Source organism: Amblyraja radiata, chromosome 41, assembly GCF_010909765.2.
Source record: "Amblyraja radiata isolate CabotCenter1 chromosome 41, sAmbRad1.1.pri, whole genome shotgun sequence".
Lineage (NCBI taxonomy): Eukaryota > Metazoa > Chordata > Chondrichthyes > Rajiformes > Rajidae > Amblyraja > Amblyraja radiata.
The window spans coordinates 11,610,565-11,631,056 of record NC_045996.1 but is presented as its reverse complement, the minus strand read 5'-3'; the positions used below and the strand labels follow the sequence as shown (position 1 = coordinate 11,631,056).

General features: G+C 47.8%; 2 protein-coding genes across 5 annotated transcripts in view; one reads left to right on the top strand and one right to left on the bottom strand.

The window, feature by feature from the left end:
* The window catches only part of paf1 (PAF1 homolog, Paf1/RNA polymerase II complex component), a 20,943-nt gene extending 11,327 nt beyond the window's left edge, over positions 1 to 9,616 (bottom strand). Inside the window, exons 1-6 of the mRNA XM_033014466.1 lie at positions 9,495 to 9,616; positions 5,102 to 5,131; positions 4,207 to 4,299; positions 3,444 to 3,565; positions 2,358 to 2,424; positions 948 to 1,049 (exon numbers count right to left, since the gene is read on the bottom strand). Of these exons, the coding sequence (XP_032870357.1) occupies positions 948 to 1,049; positions 2,358 to 2,424; positions 3,444 to 3,565; positions 4,207 to 4,299; positions 5,102 to 5,131; positions 9,495 to 9,538 (458 nt within the window). The 5' untranslated portion in view covers positions 9,539 to 9,616. The remainder of the gene's footprint in view (positions 1 to 947; positions 1,050 to 2,357; positions 2,425 to 3,443; positions 3,566 to 4,206; positions 4,300 to 5,101; positions 5,132 to 9,494) is intronic.
* LOC116967845 (transmembrane protein 229B-like) lies at positions 4,508 to 20,492 on the top strand. Of its 4 annotated transcripts, none has more exons than XM_033014470.1 (2): positions 4,508 to 4,536; positions 19,243 to 20,492. In XM_033014470.1, exon 2 carries the CDS (start codon positions 19,249 to 19,251, stop codon positions 19,786 to 19,788), a length of 540 nt encoding a protein of 179 aa, XP_032870361.1. In that variant the 5' UTR covers positions 4,508 to 4,536; positions 19,243 to 19,248; the 3' UTR covers positions 19,789 to 20,492. The 4 variants fall into 4 exon arrangements, with proteins under 4 accessions (XP_032870361.1, XP_032870358.1, XP_032870360.1 ...); XM_033014467.1 differs by lacking the exon at positions 4,508 to 4,536 and adding an exon at positions 12,067 to 12,130; XM_033014469.1 differs by lacking the exon at positions 4,508 to 4,536 and adding an exon at positions 16,081 to 16,133.

Here is a 20,492-nt window from a genome sequence, read left to right as displayed (position 1 = left end):
TGAGAGGGAGGGAAGGAGAGGGAGGGAAGGAGAGGGAGGGAAGGAGAGAGGGGGAAGGAGGGGGAAGGAGAGAGGGGGGGAAGGGGGGAAGGAGGGAGAGGGGGAAGGAGAGAGGGGGGGAAGGAGAGAGGGGGGGAAGGAGAGAGGGAGGGTGGGAAGGGGGGGAGGGAGACATAGATGGAAACTATTCCCCATCTCTCCCTCCCACAACTATATTTTCCCTGAACGCAGTCAGTGCTAACCATCCGGCCACCAGTTATTTTTTTAAGAAGGAACTGCAGATGCTGGAAAATCCCAGGTAGACAAAAATGCTGGAGAAACTCAGTGGATGCAGCAGCATCTATGGAGCCAAGGAAATAGGCAACGTTTCGGGCCGAAACCCTTGGGTTTCGGCCCGAAACGTTGCCTATTTCCCTGGCTCCATAGATTGAATTGAATTTCCTTTATTGTCATTCAGACCTTTCAGTCTGAACGAAATTTCGTGCCTGCAGTCATACATACAATAATACAATAATAGACAACAGAACAGACAGTAAACACAAATTAACATCCACCACAAAGTGAGTCCACCAAACACCTCCTCACTGTGATGGAGGCAAAAATCTTAGGGATGCAGTCTCTTCCCTCCTCTTCTCCCTCTGCGCTGAGGCGATTCCCCACCGGGCGATGGTAAATCAGTCCCGCGGCTCACCGAGCTCCGCGAACGGGCCGGTTCAAACACCGCGGCCCGGGGTGGTCGAAGCTGCCGCCCTCCAGTCCAGGAGCGCTGCTGCACCCGCTGAGTTTCTCCAGCAATTTTGTGTACCAGCTATTTTTTTTTAAACACTTTAATTCATTGAACGTGACTCATTGCTGGCTCCAAGCTGGGTCTGTTTCACAGCATAAGAAGAAATGCCCCTCTTAAATATTCCTCGAGGGTTACAACTGTACAGCGATGTATTACTTACTTGACTTCAGGTTTCTCATTGGAGATTCCATAGCGATTAAACTCAGTGGAGATGTATTCTGTCTTCCTCATCCACGGCACGACCTTGGCATGCTGCTGCGACCTGGACCCAGAGATCACACAAAATAAAAAACTCGTAACATTGGAGGTCAATATTTCAGGTGGCAATTTTTAAACTCCCCAGTTAAATTGTGCAAAGGCAGTGGAGAGAAAGAAATAGCAGAACCATTTTGGGGGAACAGCCGAGAAACAGGAAAGACATTGGTGGGAGGCAAATAATAAAACCAATAAAATTCTGGGGATACTCAGCAGGTCAGGCAACATCTGTGACAATAGGTGCAGGAGTAGGCCATTCGGCCCTCCGAGCCAGCACTGCCATTCACTATGATCATGGCTGATCATCCACAATCAGTACCCCGTTCCTGCCTTCTCCCCATATCCCTCGACTCCGCTATCTTTAAGAGTATCTAACTCTTTCTTGAAAGCATCCCGAGAATTGGCCTCCACTGCCTTCTGAGAATTCCAGATTCACAAGTCTCTGGGTGAAAAAGTTTTTCCTCATCTCCGTTCCAAATGGGCTACTCCTTATTCTTAAACTGTGGCCCCTGGTTCTGGACTCCCCCCAACATTGGTAACATGTTTCCTGCCTCTAGCATGTCCAATCCCTTAATAATCTTATACGTTTCCATAAGATTCCCTCTCATCCTTTTAAAGTCCAGTGTATACAAGCCCAGTCGCTCCATTCTATCAACATATGACAGTCCCGCCATCCCGGGAATTAACCTCGTGAACCTACGCTGCACTCCCTCAATAGCAAGAATGTCCGTCCTCAAATTTGGAGACTAAAACTGCACACAATACTCCAGGTGTGGTCTCACTTGGGCCCTGTACAATTACAGAAGGACCTCTTTGCTCCTATACTCAACTTATCTTGTTATGAAGGCCAACATACCATTAGCTTTCTTCACTGCCTGCTATACCTGCATGCTTACTCAGGTCAGTCAAGGCTTTCGATTAGTACGGGTGTCAAGGGTTATGGGCAGAAGGCAGGAGAATGGGATTGAGAGGGAAGGATAGTTCAGCCATGATTGAGCGGAGTAGACTTGATGGGCCAAATGGCCTAATTCTGCTCCTATAACATATGAACTTATGAACTTTCAAGGCAGTGATCCTTCAGCAAAACTACCAAACAGTGGTAGTTACTGACCCGCTGAGTTACTCCAGCATTTTACGGTCTATCTTCAAGGTAGACTCAATCCCACACTCCAACATTAACCCCCCACCTTTCAGCTCTATGCCCCAACCCCAAGTCACACCTATGCAGAAAACTGGCCTCCTTGTCAGGCAGAACAGTCCAAACCACTGAAAGTCACCCCTGGCCATGAATTACAGAATGCCACCGATCACTTACCGTTTAGAACTGGTCGGCGCCTGAATGTCTTCCTCCAGTAATTTCTCATCTGCAACGTCGAGGATTACTGGAAAGAGAAGTAAACAGAACACATGAAGGAACTGCTGATGCTGGTTTACACCAAAGCTACACACAAAATGCTGGAGTAACAGCGGGATAGGCAGCATCTCTGGAGAGAAGGAATGGGTGACGTTTCGGTTTGAGACCCTTCTTCAGACCTAAGGGTGGGTGTTTTTGAGTAATGGGTTGAAGAAGAGAGATGGGAGAAGTTTTAACATCAGCTAATGTGAAGGCAGCTGATTTTACAGCACAGGACAGTGCACAGCCACTGTTCCAACTTCTGATGCCAAAGAGAAGCTTCATAGCGAGAGGATTGGAGTATAGGAGCAAGGAGGTCCTACTGCAGTTGTACAGGGCCCCGGTGAGACCACACATGGAGTATTGAGTGCAGTTTTGGTCTCCAATTTTGAGGAAGGACGTTCTTGCTATTGAGGGAGTGCAGCATAGGTTAACCAGGTTAATTCCCAGGATGGCGAGCTGACAAATGATGAAAGAATGAATCGACTGGGCGTATATTCGCTGAAATTTAGGATGAAAGGGAGTCTTATAGAAACATATACAATTCTTAAGGGATTGGACAGGCTAGATGCAGGGAAAATTGTCCCGATGTTGCGGGAGTCCAGAACCAGGGGTCACAGTTTAAGAATAAGGGGTAGGCCATTTAGGACTGAGATGAGGAAACACTTTTTCACCCAGATAGTTGTGAATCTGTGGAATTCTCTGCCACAGAAGGCAGTGGAGGTCAATTCACTGGATGCTTTCAAGAGATATTTAGATATAGCTCTTAGGGCTAACGGAATCAAGGGATATGGGGAAAAAAGCAGGAACGGGGTAATGATTTTGGATGATCAGCCATGATCATATCGAATGGCGGTGCTGGCCCGAAGGGCCAAATGGCCTACTCCTGCACCTATTTTCTATTATTCTAAAAGAATGCAACAGGGATATGGATTTGGCCCAGATACACACATGGGATCAGTTATACAGTCCCAATAACAGAGGTTTTGCTGCTAGTCTGGGACTCACCATTGCTATCGATCCTGTACGTATCTGGATTAATCAGATCAATCACTACTCCTAGATCTGGCTCTGTCAACAGTTCATGTTTGTGCTGTTTTTCAAGAGAGGTAGCTTTATACTGTACAAACCTGGGAAATAAATTGGGAAAAAAATGTTCAGTGTTGTCAAAGTAAAGCATCGTATGTTGTTGAAGGAGCACGGTGGCGCAGCAGTAATGCTGCCTCAGACCTGGATTCAATCCTGACTACGGGTGCTGTCTGTACGGAGTTTGTACATTCTGTCCGTGACCGGGTGGGCTTTCCCTGGGTGCTCCGGTTTCTTCCCACACTCCAAAGACGTACATGTTAGTAGGTTAATTGGCTTTGGCAAGGATTATAGTGTGTAGGATAGTGCTAGTGTACGGGGATCGCTGGCTGGCGCAGACTCGGTGGGTCGAAGGGCCTGTTTCCGCACTGTATCTCTAAAACTAAACAATCAGTTTAAGATGTTGTCGACAATAATCTTGTTCTTACCCATCTTCCTGGTCCCTATAATTGCTGCAATTACTTCCCTCCATCAAGTATAGTGTCAAAGACCTTTTTGAAGGCTTCTCTAATGTGTATCCATCAACCGTCACAGAACATTCCCGATCTTCACCTCTCCCCGCGCCCTCAGGCTATCAATCTTTCAGTCATTAGAAGCAGTTTTTCCTTGTCAACCTGACCTACAACTTTCAGGATCTGTTTCCGCGCTGTATCTCTAAACTAAACAGAAACAACTATTATCATACCTGTTGGGATCAAACGGATATGTCACAAATTTGGGGTCAAAGGGAATATCGGGCAGAGAATTGCAGTATTTGACTCGACACACAACTCCGGACCTGGAAAGAAGCAGATATATTAACACTCAGTCATGGAGCAAAACACAAGCCAGCACTGGCGCTGGGCCAGAGCGACCACGGTGGCACAACTGTAGAGTTGCTGCCTGACAGCGCTCACAGCACCAGAGACCTGGGTTCAATCCCTGCTACGGATACTGTCTGTATGGAGTTGCTACGTTCTCCTCATGACTTTTCTCTGAGATCTTCGGTTTCCTCCCACACTCCAAAGACGTACAGGTTTGTAGGTTAATTGGCTTGATATGTGTAAATTGTCTCTAGTGTGTGTGGGATAGTGTTAATGTGCGGAGATTGCTGCTCGATGTGGACAAGGTGGGCCTGTTTCCACGCTGTATCTCTAAACTAAACTAAACTGAAATTCCAAGTGGATCCGGACTTCCTAGCCCCAATAATTCCCAGAGTCTGTGACTCATTAATCCATCCTCCTCGTCTGACCTGCTTTGGCTTTCCCCTGCTGGCTGACATTTATCAGACCCAAACACAAAGCTCAGTGCTGTGACATCCCACCACCACCCCATAGTCTCAGCATTTTAGCTGGGAGCCACAAAACTAGATTCCCGATGGAGGTAGAAAACATTGGCGAGGCCACATTTAGAGTATTGTGTTCAGTTTTGGCCACCTGCTGTAGGAAAGATGCTGTGAAGCTAGAAAGGGTGCAGAGAAGATGTACAAGGATGTTGCCCGGGCCAGAAGGCATCAGCTTTAGGGAGAGGTTGAATAGGCTCGGACTTGGATTCCTTGGATTGCAGGAGGATTAGGGATGATTTTATGGAGTTGTACTTACCTCTCAGGCGCGGCTCTGTGTGCATTGGACCTGAAACACAACAATGAAGAGAAATGAGCTTCAGTATGGCGCAGACCTTCAGTGTGCCAACAATCATCACACAGTTCTGGCCAGCTAAATGGCCAATAAAAATACAGCAAATACTTACACGCCTTCTTCAAAGCATAGTCATTCCATATTCATTTCCCACACACTCAGATTTACATATAATGAATTCCAAGTTAGTCACACACCATTGAAACAGGCCCAACTCATCCATGCTAACCATGTTGCAGCTCCTAGACTGTGGAACAGCATCCCTCTTCCCATCAGAACTGCCCCCTCCATCGACTCCCTTAAGTCGAGACTTAAAACTCATCTCTACTCCCAATCCTTTCTTGACGTCATCTGAGCGAGGGCTATATGTGTATGTACTGATGTTTGTATTTAATCTATGAACCAATGTTGTATAACATTAGTACCTCCACCAATGAAAAGCACTTTGGCCAAAGAGAGTTGTTTTTTAAATGTGCTATAAAAATAAAAGGGACTTGACTTGACTTGACTTGACTAAGGTACCCAATCTAAACTAGTCCAATTTGCCTGCATTTGGCCCATATACCTCTGAACCTTTCCTATCCATGCACCTGTCCAACTGCTGTTGTAGTACCTGCCTCAACCACCTCCTATGGCAGCTCGTTCCACATACCCATCACTCTGTGTGAAAATGTTGACCCTCGGGTTCCTATTAAACCTTGCTCCTCGTGAACAGAGACAACAGCACTTTATAGGATGCAAGTGATTTTACCCTCAGTCTAATATCCTATTCAATTAAATAGTGGCTGATTTGTGACCTAATTCCATGTTCCTTTTCACCCCAAACCCTTAAAGTTCTTTGGTTAATGAAAATGTATAAAAACTGTAAAATTAACAAGAGCAGCGGGAGAGTTGCTGCATTACAGTGCCAGTGACCCTTATTCGATCCTGACATCAGGTGCTGTCTGTACGCAGTTTGTACGTTTTCCCCGTGACTGCTCTACAAAACCAGATGAAGCCAAGAAGAGGATGAAGCACGATGGACTGAGATCGAAGATCATTAAATTGGCAGGAGAAATGCAAACTATAGCAAGGCCAGAGTGCATATGTAAAAGTAAGTGGTGTGTAGTAAATAAATTGGTGAGCTGCAGTTACATAGCCATATAAAGCTGTTATACAGCAGTAAAATAGCAAAGAACAGGATGGGATTCGGAAAATAGATTATTCCACCCCTTGCAGAAACAAGGTGTTGCAGATACAGGTTTACAACAATAAAAATACACTAAGCGCTGGAATAACTCAGCGAATCTGGCAGCAGCCCTGGAGAACTTGTGCTTAGAAAGGTTCCGACCGAAAATGTTCTCCAGTGATGCCGCCAGGCCTGCTGAATTACTCCAGCACTTTGTGTCTGCACTTTTTGTCACAGCCATTGTTAAGATTTGAGAAATCAAATAATAAAAAACTATTTGGCTTGTGTTATGAGGCAGAATAGGAATTGTAATCAATCACTAATAGGGCAACACAGTGGAGCAGCGCTAAAGTTGCTGCCTTACAGCGCCAAAGACCCCGGTTCAATCAGGACTATGGGTACTGTCCGTGCGAAATGTGTACATTGTCCCCATGACCATGTGGATTTTCTCCGGGTGCTCCAGTTTCTTCCCACATTCCAAAGACGTACAGGATTGCAGATTCATTGACTTTGGTAAAATTTGTAAAATTGTCCCTAGTGCGTAGGATAGTCTTAGAAAAATAGAAACATAGAAAATAGGTGCAGGAGTAGGCCATTCGGCCCTTCGAGCCTGCACCGCCATTCAATATGATCATGGCTGATCATCCAACTCAGTATCCTGTACCTGCCATATCTCCATACCCCCGATCCCTTTAGCCACAAGGGCCACATCTAACTCCCTCTTAAATATAGCCAATGAACGGGCCTCAACCACCTTCTGTTGCAGAGAATTCCAGAGATTCACCACTCTCTGTGTGAAAAATGTTTTCCTCATCTCGGTCCTAAAAGATTTCCCCCTTATCCTTAAACTGTGACCCCTTGTTCTGGACTTCCCCAACATCGGGAACAATCTTCCTGCATCTAGCCTGTCCAACCCCTTAAGAATTTTGTACGTTTCTATACAATCCCCCCTCAATTTTCTAAATTCTAGCGAGTACAAACCGAGTCTATCCAGTCTTTCTTCATATGAAAGTCCTGCCATCCCAGGAATCAGTCTGGTGAACCTTCTCTGTACTCCCTCTATGGCAAGAATGTCTTTCCTCAGATTAGGAGACCAAAACTGTACACAATACTCCAGGTGTGGTCTCACCAAGACACTGTACAACTGCAGTAGAACCTTCCTGCTCCTATACTCAAATCCTTTTGCTATGAATGCCAACATACCATTCGCCTTCTTCACTGCCTGCTGCACCTGCATGCCTCCCCCCTCGACTCCATTCAAGGACCCAAGCAGTCGTTCCAGGTGCGACAAAGGTTCACCTGTATCTCCTCCAACCTCATCTACTGCATCCGCTGCTCTAGATGTCAGCTGATTTACATCGGGGAGACTAAGCGTAGGTTGGGCGATCGTTTCGCCGAACACCTCCGCTCAGTCCGCAATAACCTACTAAACTCCCGGTGGCTCAGCACTTCAACTCCCCCTCCCATTCCCAATCCGACCTCTCTGTCCTGGGTCTCCTCCATTGCCAGAGTGAGCAACAGCGGAAATTGGAGCAACAGCACCTCATATTCCGTCTGGGGACCTTGCGTCCGGATGGCATTAACATTGAATTCTCCCAATTTTGCTAGCCCTTGCTGTCTCATCCCCTTCCTTAACCCTCTAGCTGTCTCCTCCCACCCTCCCATCCGCCCGCCCTCGGGCTCCTCCTCCTCCTCCCCTTTTCCTTCCTTCTCCCCCCCCCACCCCCCATCAGGCTGAAGAAGGGTTTCGGCCCGAAACGTCGCCTATTTCCTTCGCTCCATAGATGCTGCTGCACCCGCTGAGTTTCCCCAGCAATTTTGTGTACCTTGCCTACTTTTAATGACTGGTGTACCATGACACCCAGGTCTCGTTGCATCTCCCCCTTTCCTAATTGGCCACCATTCAGATAATAGTCTACTTTCCTGTTTTTGCCACCAAAGTGGATAACCTCACATTTATTAATGTACTTAGTGATCGCTGGTCAGCGTAGAATTGGTGGACGGCACTGAAGGGCCTGCTACCATGCAGTATCTCTAAAGTAAAGTAAAGTAAACTAATATACAAGATGGGGAAGTAAATACACCAGTAACAGCGAAAGGTAAGAATACTGGAGTACCAGTAATTGACAGGGGAGAGAGAGAGCTGTGACCTTATATTCTGTGACATTATATGATACATGGTAAAATGGGGATAGATGCCAAAGAAATGTTCAAAATAACTTTGTTGGTCTGTACATGTGGAGGTTGATGTCATGTTGGAGCTTAATCAAGGAATGGATTCAGTTCAAGCTGATCAACAGTAAATTGGTGGATTTGGAGCTGATGATCTTGGAAGAAATTGGAAAGGGATCAGAGCCTGATGAAATACAGGAATCATGTATAGCAGGGGTCCCCAACCTTTTTCGTCCCATTTACCCCAGGCAACTTTAATAGCATATAAAATGTATTACACATATTTATGAACAACTAATGATGAACAGATACCGACTGGTATACCAGAACCAGTCAGTCAATGAGAAAAAAAATGTACAAATCCAGAATCAACAACTTTACCCCCTGGGTAAGCGAAATGTACCGCTTGGGGGGTAAATGTCCCAAATCTCGTTGCACTTTTGTGCAATGATAATAACATATATAATAATAATCATTATTATTATTATTTACCCCCGGTTGGGAACCCTTGATGTATGGGAAGGAACTGCAGATGCTGGTTGAAACCGAAGATAGACACAAAATGCTGGAGTAACGCAGAGGGACAGACAGCATCTCTGGAGAGGTTTCAGGTCGAGAACCTTCACCCACAATATCGTCCATCCTTTCCCTCCACAGTAACTATGGTTGTTTACATACATGTAAGTAAAAGAATTGCAAAAGATCTGAAGAAGGGTCTAGACCCGAAAGGTCACCCATTCCTTCTCCCCAGAGATGCTGCCTGTCCCTGGGGAAGGGGAGGAGGGGGGGGGGGAGCTTACCCTCCCATATAATCGGGGAGGGAGTTCACCACCAGATGATCAGAGGACGGGCACTTACTGCCAGAGGGGACCGCCCACAGACAATGGTTCACCCGCAGAAGATTCAGGGGTGGTTTAAATCGGAGTTAGAGAGGACATCGGCTACTCGGACCCCGATTCGATGCATCACCAACCCGTCTAGCTTGTTATTAAAGATAAAAGCGAGCCCCGGGCCTACCTGTGTCCGTCTTCCCGCTGAGCGTTCTGTATCGTGGGCGCCATGGCACCGCGCCGCGCGGGGACTGCTGGGAGGCTGACTACAAGTCCCAGCCTGCCCCGCGCGGTCCAGGCTGCACTGCCACGTGACGCGGCCACATGACACGGCTCGGCGTTAAAGTGAAGGGCTGACCCCGCCCCCTCCCCCCCACCCCCGGCGCAGAACACGCCCCCGACATTGATCCCGCCCCCCCCGACATTGATCCCGCCCCTTACGTACGTCATGGCAACACCACTGACACTAGCACCGCCCCCTGACGCTGACCCCGCCCCCCGACATTGATCCCGCCCCCCCCGACATTGATCCCGCCCCTTACGTACGTCATGGCAACACCACTGACACTAGCACCGCGCCCTGACGCTGACCCCGCCCCCGACATTGATCCCGCCCCTTGCGGACGTCTACGATCTTTGGTCATGACGACACCACTGACACTTGCACCGCCCCCTGACGCTGACCACGCCCACCGACATTGATCCCGCCCCTTGCGGACGTCATGACAACACCACTGACACTAGCACCGCCCCCTGACGCTGACCCCGCCCCCCGACATTGATCCCGCCCCCCCCGACATTGATCCCGCCCCTTACGTACGTCATGGCAACACCACTGACCACTAGCACCGCGCCCTGACGCTGACCCCGCACCCGACATTGATCCCGCCCCTTGCGGACGTCATGGTAACACCACTGACACTGGCCCCGCCCCCTGGGCCTGACCCCGCCCCCACGGAGCAGATCCCGCCCCCCCGGTGCTGACCCCGCCCCTTGCAGAGACTCCGCCCCTTCTAATAACACAACAACATAGGTAGGAAGGACTGCAGATGTCAAGTCAAGTCAAGTTTATTCGTCACATACACACACGAGATGTGCAGTGAAATGAAAAGTGGCAATGCTGACTCGCGGACTTTGTGCAAAAAGACAAACAAACAAACAACCAAACAAACTGTAAACACAATCATAAACACACACATATTCTGTTACATATCAAATATTGGAAGTGGCTTACACTGAAGATAGACACAAAATGCTGGAGTAACTCAGCAGGAGAGGCAGCATCACTGGAGAGAAGGAATGGATGACGTTTCGGACCGAGACTCTTGCAGGAGTAGGCCATTCGGCCCTACGAGCCAGCAACGCCATTCAAAATAATCATGGCTGATTCTCTAATTTCAGGTAGTCCCTACTTTCTCCTCCCCTTCTCAGCTCTCCCTCAGCCCACTGTCTCCACCTCTTCCTTTCTTCTCCCCCCCCCCCCCACCTCCCCCCACTCTCACGTCAGTCTGAAGAAGGGTCTCGACCCGAAACGTTGCCTATTTCCTTCGCTCCATAGATGATACCTCACCCGCTGAGTTTCTCCAGCATTTTTGTCTACATGCAAGATCAATTCCTGCTTTTTCCCCCCACATCACTTGATTCTATTAGCCCTAAGACTTAAAACTAACTCCCTCTTGAAAACATCCAGGGAATTGGCCTCCACTGCCTTCTGTGGCAGAGAATTCCACAGATTCACAACTCTCTGGTTGAATAAGTTTTTCCTCATCTCAGTCCTAAATGGCCAACCCCTTATTCTTAAACTGTGACCCCTGGTTCTGGATACCACCAACATCAGAAACAGTGAATACAAGCCCAGTCGACCCATTCTTTCATCATATGTCAGTCCCGCCATCCTAGGAATTAACCTGGTAAACCTATGCTGCACTCCCTCAATAGCAATAATGTCCTTCCTCAAATTAGGAGACCAAAATTGCACACAATTGTCCAGGTGTGGTGTCACCAGGGCCCTGTACAACTGTAGTAGGACCTCCTTGCTCCTAAACTCAAACCCTCTCTCAATGAAGGCTAACATGTCATTTGCTTTCTTCACTGCAAACCCATAAATTGATCTGTGCATCTATGCATCTGTGTATCTATGCATCTATTGTCTATGCATATATTGTCTGTGCATCTGTGCATCTATTGTTTATGCATCTATTGTTTATGCATCTATTGTTTATGCATCTGTGCATCTGTTGTTTATGCATCTATTGTTTATGCATCTATTGTTTATGCATCTATTGTTTATGCATCTGTGCATCTATTGTTTATGCATCTATTGTTTATGCATCTGTGCATCTGTTGTTTATGCATCTATTGTTTATGCATCTATTGTTTATGCATCTGTGCATCTGTTGTTTATGCATCTATTGTTTATGCATCTATTGTTTATGCATCTGTGCATCTATTGTTTATGCATCTATTGTTTTTGCATCTGTGCATCTATTGTCTGTGCATCTATTGTCTATGCATCTAACCTGCGGTGGGGGGAGGGGCTGTACCACGTCGCCCCGCCTCCTCCGCAGCGTCCCCCGGGACGTCACGGCGCAATGTTTACGTTGCGTCGGTCGGGCTGGTGGGTGGGAGGGAGGAGCGATGGCGGCCTGATCTCGCCGCTCGTCCACTGCACTCTCCGCCCGCTCCCGGGACAGCAGGAGGCCGCCCCGCCCAACGACAGCCGCCCCGGGGGGACCCGAGCTGAAGCTGAAGCTGGAGCCCGCCCTCCCGCCGCCGGTCATTAGTTGGTTGGCCTCTTAAAGGTAACCTGCCGACGGCCAGCAGGTTAGGTTGCGGACCGGCATTTTCATCCCAGCAGGTTAGGTTGAAGAGCAGTCCTTGCCAGCAGGCAGCAAGTTAGGTTGTGGTTTGGCCTTCACCCCAGCAGGTTAGGTTGCACGGCAACCCACTGCCAGCAGGTTAGGTTGTGGTTTGGCCTTCACCCCAGCAAGTTAGGTTGCACGGCAACCCACTGCCAGCAGGTTAGGTTGTGGTCCAGCAGGTTAGGTTGAGGTCCAGCAGGTTAGGTTGTGGTTTGGTCTTCACCCCAGCAGGTTAGGTTGCACGGCAACCCACTGCCAGCAGGTTAGGTTGTGGTTTGGTCTTCACCCCAGCAGGTTAGGTTGCACGGCAACCGACTGCCAGCAGGTTAGGTTGAGGTCCAGCAGGTTAGGTTGAGGAGCACTCCCAACAGTGGGCAGCAGGTTAGGTTGTGGTTGGGCCATCACCCCAGCAGGTTAGGTTGCACGGCAACCCAGTGCCAGCAGGTTAGGTTGAGGTCCAGCAGGTTAGGTTGAAGAGCAGTCCTTGCCAGCGGGCAGCAGGTTAGGTTGTGGTTTGCCCATCACCCCAGCAGGTTAGGTTGAGAAGCATTCCCACCACTGGGCAGCAGGTTAGGTTGTGCTTTGGCCATCACCCCAGCAGGTTAGGTTGAGAAGCATTCCCACCACTGGGCAGCAGGTTAGGTTGTGCTTTGGCCATCACCCCAGCAGGTTAGGTTGCACGGCAACCCACTGCCAGCAGGTTAGGTTGAGGTCCAGCCTTCACCACAGCAGGTTAGGTTGAGGGGCATTCCCACCAGTGGGCAGCAGGTTAGGTTGAGGGGCATCCACCACCTCCCACCCAGCAGGTTAGGTTGGGATGGTGCACGCAGTCAGAATCTAGATCGGTACAGCACAGCAACAGGCCCTTCAGCCCACAATGTCTGTGCTGAACGTGATGCCTAGACCAACTAGCCTCAACTGCATGCATATGATCCGTATCTCTCAGTTCCCTGCATATCCATGTGCCTCTTAAATGGGGAGTCCAGAACCAGGGGTCACTGTTTAAGAATAAGGGGTCGGCCATTTAAGACTGAGATGAGGAAAAACATTTTCACCCAGAGAGTTGTGAATCTGTGGAATTCTCTGCCACAGAAGGCAGTGGAGGCCAATTCACTGGATGTTTTCAAGAGAGAGTTTGATTTAGCTCTTAGGGCTTTCGGAATCAAGGTATATGGGGAGAAAGCAGGGATGGGGTACTGATTTTGGATGATCGTATTGAATGGTGGTGCTGGCTCGAAGGGCCGAATGTAGCAATGTTACAAAATTTTGAGATTTTAAAAATCAAGTCTGTAACTTATCCCATCAGATAAAGCATAAAAATAAGTTTAATTTGACACCTAATTCACTTTCATATCTCAAGTATTTAAAAAGTTATGGCCATTTTCATACTGGGAAATGAGCATCTTGTTCCCTATTGACTTTCTATGGACATAACAAAAAAGCTGTGATCGTGAACAGTCAAAAGCCCATTACTTTCTTAAAAATTAAGAGAACTGAATGAAATTTTCAGTTATCATAGATTGAAGCATTCTGAAACAAATATAAAATAATCTTACTTGGATGACCTGAAATTAAAGCATATAATTAGTTAGTTACCTAATTGTAGCTAATTTCAGACTTCAATGACTAGATCTAAACACCTATCCATTTCTTAATAAATGATTAACATTTTTAAATAGCCTAAATGTCCAAATAATATTCACAAATAATTCACAATAAAACATGATTTTTAAATCTCATTTACATTAATTTATAGGCCAAATGGAAGGAATTCAGTGTTTAATTGCTGTAAATAAATGCCCATTTAAATCAGCTTTCCAGTGGGTTCCTGTGGAACGCGCTGGTTTAGAACGTTCACATTGCGGTAGATTTGTGCCCCAAATGCCCAGAAAAATACTGCGCGATATAATGGGCCCAAATTGAGCTACTCGCAATATTAAACTTTGTATAAAGGGATCTTTAGAAGCCCTTTTGAATGTAAAAATATACAACCTAACTTCTGCTATTTGCTTTATGAGACTCTGCGGTTGCTGATGGTCGCGGGTTTAGAGATTGATTTTTAAACTACTATAACTATTATTCAAGGCCTTTAAACCTAATAATAGCTTTTGCGACGGGGTCTTCCAGCGATTTTTCGTTAATAATTAACTAGGCTGAACATTTTCGATTGGAACACCTTAGAGAAAATCGCGTTTTAAACCCGCCCCCTCTAAACGGCGCCAAAATCGCGCACACCCTCAGCAGCAGATCTTCAACGACGCTTCAGGTAGGCTTTGCAACATACCTACCGAATGGTCTATTCCTGCATCTATTTTCTATGTTTCTATGCCACTATCGTATCTGCCTCCACCTCATCTCTGGATAGAAGGAATGGGTGACGTTTCGGGTCGAGACCCTTGGAGTCTACTGCGCCATTCAATCATGGCTGATCTATCTTTTCCTCCCAACCCCATTCTTCTGCCTTCTCCCCATAACCCCCTGAAACCCTTACCAATCAAGCATCTGTCAATTTCTACCTTAAAAATACCCGATGACTGCCTCCATAGCTGTTTGCAGCAATTAATTCCACAGATTCACGACCCTTTGATTAAAGAAAGCACAGAATTAGAATTGAGACAGAATGATGTACGAGTGCACGGGAGACACGATATTAAGGAGTAGTTCAAATAAAATACAGATGGTCAAGGGAGAAGAGAGACTCGACCATTTCCTCATTTGCAGGGGCTGACCTGAAACTCCAGGAACTTAAACTGCTTTCAAGATGCGTTTGTAAGAATAGTGAGGGTTATTGTGGAGAGGGAAGCGAAGATGGAGATGTGTGAAAGCGACAGACAACAGATGCTGTGAATGAGGAAATGCCAGCCGCAAATGCAGCAGAACTCAAAGTAGCAACGGCCAGAAAATTGCCTGTGCACAGAGATGACAAAGAGTGAGCCCAAAACGCCTTGGGATCATGACAGAAGAAGGCACAGAGCGCTGGAGTAACTCAACAGGTCAGGCAGAATCTCAGGAGAACTTGGATAGGTGACGTTTCGGGTCGGGATCCTTCTTCAGACTGAAGACCTTCAAATTGTTGACAGCGAGGTTGGATAAACGCAGAGTCTTCTGCCCAGAGTAAGAGAATCAAGAGCAAGCGGGCATAGTTTAATCAATCAATCAATCAGTTTTATTCGTCACTTGCACATAAAGTGCAAATGAAATGAAGGTGAGGGGAGGGAAAGATTTCATGGTAAACTGAGAGGTAACATTTTTACATATAGGGTGGTGGATATATGGAACGAGCTGCCAGAGGAGGTAGTTGAAGCAGGTACTATCGCAACGTTTAAGAAACATTTAGACAGGTACATGGATAGGACAGGTTAAGAGGGATATGGGACAAACGCATGCTGATGGGACTATTGGATAGGGCATATTGGTTGGCGTAGGCATGATGGGCCGAAGGGCCTGTTTCCACGGTGTATGATTTTATGACTAGCTGTCTGAATGAGAATTAACATTACGGATAAGAGGTCATTATCAGTGTAAGAAGAAACTGCAGATGGTGGTTTACACCTAAGATAGACACAAAACGCTGGAGTAACTCAGCGGGTTAGGCAGCATCTCTGGACAAAAGGAATAGGTGATGTTTCGGGTCAGGACCCCTCATCAGACTGAGAATCGAGGAGGGGGAAAGTAGAGGTCCTGGCAACATCCTCATAAATCTTCTCTTCTTGGTGGGCCGAAGGGCCTGTTTCCGTGCTGTTATCTCTGAGAGAGAAGGGATGATGAATATTTGGTAAGGATCGGAAACTCGTGGGTTGAATCCGTTAAAAAATTCCACAATGACCATTAATTTAACTTCTCTTGCAGCTGGGTTCGATCCTGACTACGGGTGCTGTCTGTATAGAGTTTGCACGTTCTCCCCGTGACCTGCGTGGGTTTTCTCCGTGATCTTCGTTCTCCTCCCACACTCCAAAGACTTACAGGTTTGTAAGTTAATTTGCTTGGTAAAATTTCAAAATAGTCCCTAGTGTGTGTGGGATTGTGTTAAGGGCCTGTCCCACCTGGGTGTCATTTGCGAGTCTCGCAGATGGTGCGCGAAGATTTTGTACATCGCAAAATCCTGGGGCGCCGCGCGCGACCGAGCATCACTGCCTACGTCCATGCGCGTGTCGTAACGCGTAAATGATGTCGTGTAAATTACACGCAAATGACGCCCAAGTGGACAGGCGTGGTGTGCAGGGATCGCTACTCGGCGGGCCGGAGGGACTGTTTCCGCACAGTATCTCTAAACTAAACCAAACCATTGGAGGAAGTGGCTGGGGAGAAAACTAGCTGAAAGATTAAATTGCGTTGCGGTTAACACTATGTGGGTTCCCGTGACAACGCTGTTAATCAGGAGGAAGTGAGCTAAAATGAGAAGTTGTTTAAGATGTGGAAATTGAGCATTGTGTGGGAGAGAGGTATTTCCTGCGCACTCTGTCGCACGCTCCACTCTGTCAAGAAGGTAAAGACTCTAAATGATTTTTAAACCGTTCACAATGTTCGAATTGACGTAAATTGGAAATGTGGTAAAAAGGGCGGCACAGTGGTGCAGAGGGCAGAGTCTCTGCCTCGCAGGCAGTGCCAGAGAATTGGGTTTGATCCTGACCTCGGGTGCTGTCAGAGCAGCCAGGCACACAGGCCAAGATGTGCAGGTTTGTAAGCTAATTGGCTTGGTATAATTGTAAATTGTGTGCGTAGGATAGCGTTAGTGTGCGGGGATCGCTGGTCGGCACTGGCTTGGTGGGTCAGAGGGCCTGTGTCTGTGTTATATCTCTAAACTAAACCCGCACGTCTTTGTAATGTGGGAGGAGTCCAGAGCACCCGGAAAATACACACGGGGTCGTAGGGAGAACGTACAAACTCCGTACAGACAGCACCCATAGTCAGGATCGAACCCGGGTCTCTGGTGCTGTAAGGCAGCTACTCTATCACCGTGCTGCCTGCACTGTGAAGCCCACCTTTTCAGAGAAGCAATTGTTCCGTTAGTCCAGTTTGTTCTGAAATTATACCCCATATACCTTCATAAGTATAGAAGTTGGGATGTAATGTTAAATGTTAAAATTGTACAAGGCATTGGTGAGGCCAATTCTGGAGTATGGTGTACAATTTTGGTCGCCTAATTATAGGAAGGATGTCAACAAAATAGAGAGAGTACAGAGGAGATTTACTAGAAGTTGCCTGGGTTTCAGCAACTAAGTTACAGAGATAGGTTGAATAAGTTAGGGCTTTATTCTTTGGAGCGCAGAAGGTTAAGGGGGGACTTGATAGAGGTTTTTAAAATGATGAGAGGGATAGACAGAGTTGACGTGGAAAAGCTTTTCCCACTGAGAGTAGGGAAGATTCAAACAAGGGGACATGACTTGAGAATTAAGGGACTGAAGTTTAGGGGTAACATGAGGGGGAACTTCTTTACTCAGAGAGTGGTGGCTGTGTGGAATGAGCTTCCAGTGAAGATGGTGGAGGCAGGTTCATTTTTATCATTTAAAAATAAATTGGATAGTTATATGGATGGGAAAGGAATGGAGGGTTATGGTCTGAGCGCAGGTATATGGGACTAGGGGAGATTATGTGTTCGGCACGGACTAGAAGGGTCGAGATGGCCTGTTTCCGTGCTGTAATTGTTATATGGTTATAAGGGGAAACATGTTTCCTGTTTCCACCATCAAATGCCCCTCAGAATCCCCCCACCGTAATTCCTTTAACCTCCAGTAAACGACTACTCTGCTCAACCAGTCTTTGGGAGATAGGAATAGTGTCAAAGACAAAAGAGACTGACGACACTAGAGTCTGGATCAACAGCAGATCCCCAGAAAACTCGCGGGTCAAGCAGCATCTGTGGTGGCAAAAGGTATCAGTCACCGGTTCAGGGGAGCAGGGAGGATGGCCGGTGTGTAGCAGTACAGAGGAGGGGTGGGATGGAGGCTCTGACTTGACCCATGGAACCAGATAGGCGAGGGATGATGGGCAGATGGAGCTGGGTGGTGGAGGGGCTGGTGATTTGGGGAGTTCCTGCAGCAGAGCCTGCAGAGACGACAGATGGCACAATGGGCTAAGTGTTCGGCTGGCGACCGGAAGGTAGCCGGTTCGAATCCCGCTTGGAGTGCATACTGTCGTCGTGTCCTTGGGCAAGACACTTCACCCACCTTTGCCTGTGTGTGAATGTGTGTGAATGTGTGTGAGTGATTGGTGGTGGTCGGAGGGGCCGTAGGCGCAGATTGGCAGCCACGCTTCCGTCAGTCTGCCCCAGGGCAGCTGTGGCTACAGAAGTAGCTTACCACCACCGAGTGTGACTGAGGAGTGAATGAATAATGCGATGTAAAGCGCCTTGAGTATTAGAAAGGCGCTATATAAATCCCATCCATTATTATTATTATTATCTCCAACCCCTCCCCATCTGGCTCGATCTCTCGCCCATCCACCCCTCCCAACCTCCACCTGGTCCTATCTACCCATCACCTTCTCCAGCGGTATGATTTCACTTGGGCATCTTACACCCCAGCGGTGTGAACATTGACCTCTCTAACTTCAAGCAACTCTTACTTTCCCTCTCTCTCTCCATCCCTCCCCCTTCCCAGTTCTCCAACCAGTCTTACTGTCTCCGACTACATTTTATCTCATTATTTGCTTTGTAGTTATCTTCTCCCAACCAACAATCATCTATTCTCCATGTTCCTTGATCTCCATTCCCGTTGCCCTGTTTTCACACCTTACACTTCCTTACCTATGCACTTCCTTATCTATGTGCTTCCTTCTCCCCTGCCTTTTGTGGCAATGAATTCTACAGAATCACCACCCTCCGACTAAAGAAATGCCTCCTCATCTCCTTCCTAAAGGAACGTCCTTCAATTCTGAACGAATGGCCTCTGGTCCAGGGCTCTCCCACTAGTGGAAATATCCTCTCCACATCCACTCTCTCCAGGACTTTTACTATTCGGTAAGTTTCAATGAGGTCCCTCTCCTCATTCTTCTGAATGCCAGTGCGTACAGGCCCAGTGCCGTCGAACGCTCATCGTATGTTAACCCACTCATTCCTGATCTCTGTTTGTTCAGGTCTGTATGCAACATAGAGAGGGCAGTAGGATGGTGGGTGCGATGGAACCCCTCGGTGCCCTTTCCCGCTGGTACCTCTACGCCATCCACGGTTACTTCTGCGAGGTCATGTTCACCGCCGCGTGGGAATTCGTCGTCAATTTCAACTGGAAGTTCCCGGGAGTTACCAGCGTGTGGGCTCTGTTCATCTACGGCACATCCATGATGGTGGTGGAACAGATGTACCTGTCCCTCAAGAATCGATGCCCGGGTCTGGTGAGGTGCCTCATCTACACTCTGTGGACCTACATCTGGGAGTTCTCCACAGGATTCATCCTTCGCCAGTTCAACGCTTGCCCCTGGGACTACTCTCAGTTTGACTACGACTTCATGGGGTTGGTCACCCTGGAGTACGCGGTGCCCTGGTTCTTCGCCTCCATCATAATGGAGAAGCTGGTGATCAGGAACACCCTGTGCCTGCGGTTCGATGAGAATGGGGAGCCACGGTCGCCTGCCATTGCCCCGGCTACATTGTGGGACCACTTGACACTGAGGAAAGAAGAGTGAAGTGCGGGGTGCTTGTCCTGCATTTGATGCTTCCCAGAACTGGCCCAGCCGGACTGACCCGGGGACAACCATGACATTTATCAAGACCTTTTATTTTTGTACCTTCAGGAATAGCTTTATCACGAGTTCAGGCTCCAGTGTTCTGTGACCTGGTTGATGCACTCTCTCTCTCTCTCTCTCTCTCTGTGTGTGTGGCGTCCACATCTCCAGTGCAAGCAGTGATTACCGGCAAGAATTTAACTCATCGTGGCTCAAGCCAGGAGAACACCAGATGTGTGTGTATACTAACTTATTTCAGTTCCTTAAATCTCTTACTCTCCTCCACAAGGGATCACTGCTTTTGGAGAGTTGCTCTGCTAGCCTCTGACAGGAGAGGGTTTGTGGAATTGTCCACAAGCCCGTGCAAAAAAGTCGCACCTAATACTGTTCTGCTTCCCCTGCAGCTTCTTTGCAATAATTCCCCCTCAGATTGTTCGCGAGCGGTGATGGCGGGGGATACGTGTAATTGCGTTGAACTTTCTCTGCGGACAAGATAAGATGCTACCACAGATGGGACATGTTGATCCTCTGCGGAAGCCACATGTGCCCGACTGTTGTCCCAAGGGCTGCTATCACTTCGAGATCCCAATTAAACATTCCTGCAGTTGTTTCAATAAAACCCATCAAGACATCGCTGACATTTTGAGCACTCGCCTCTCCTCAAA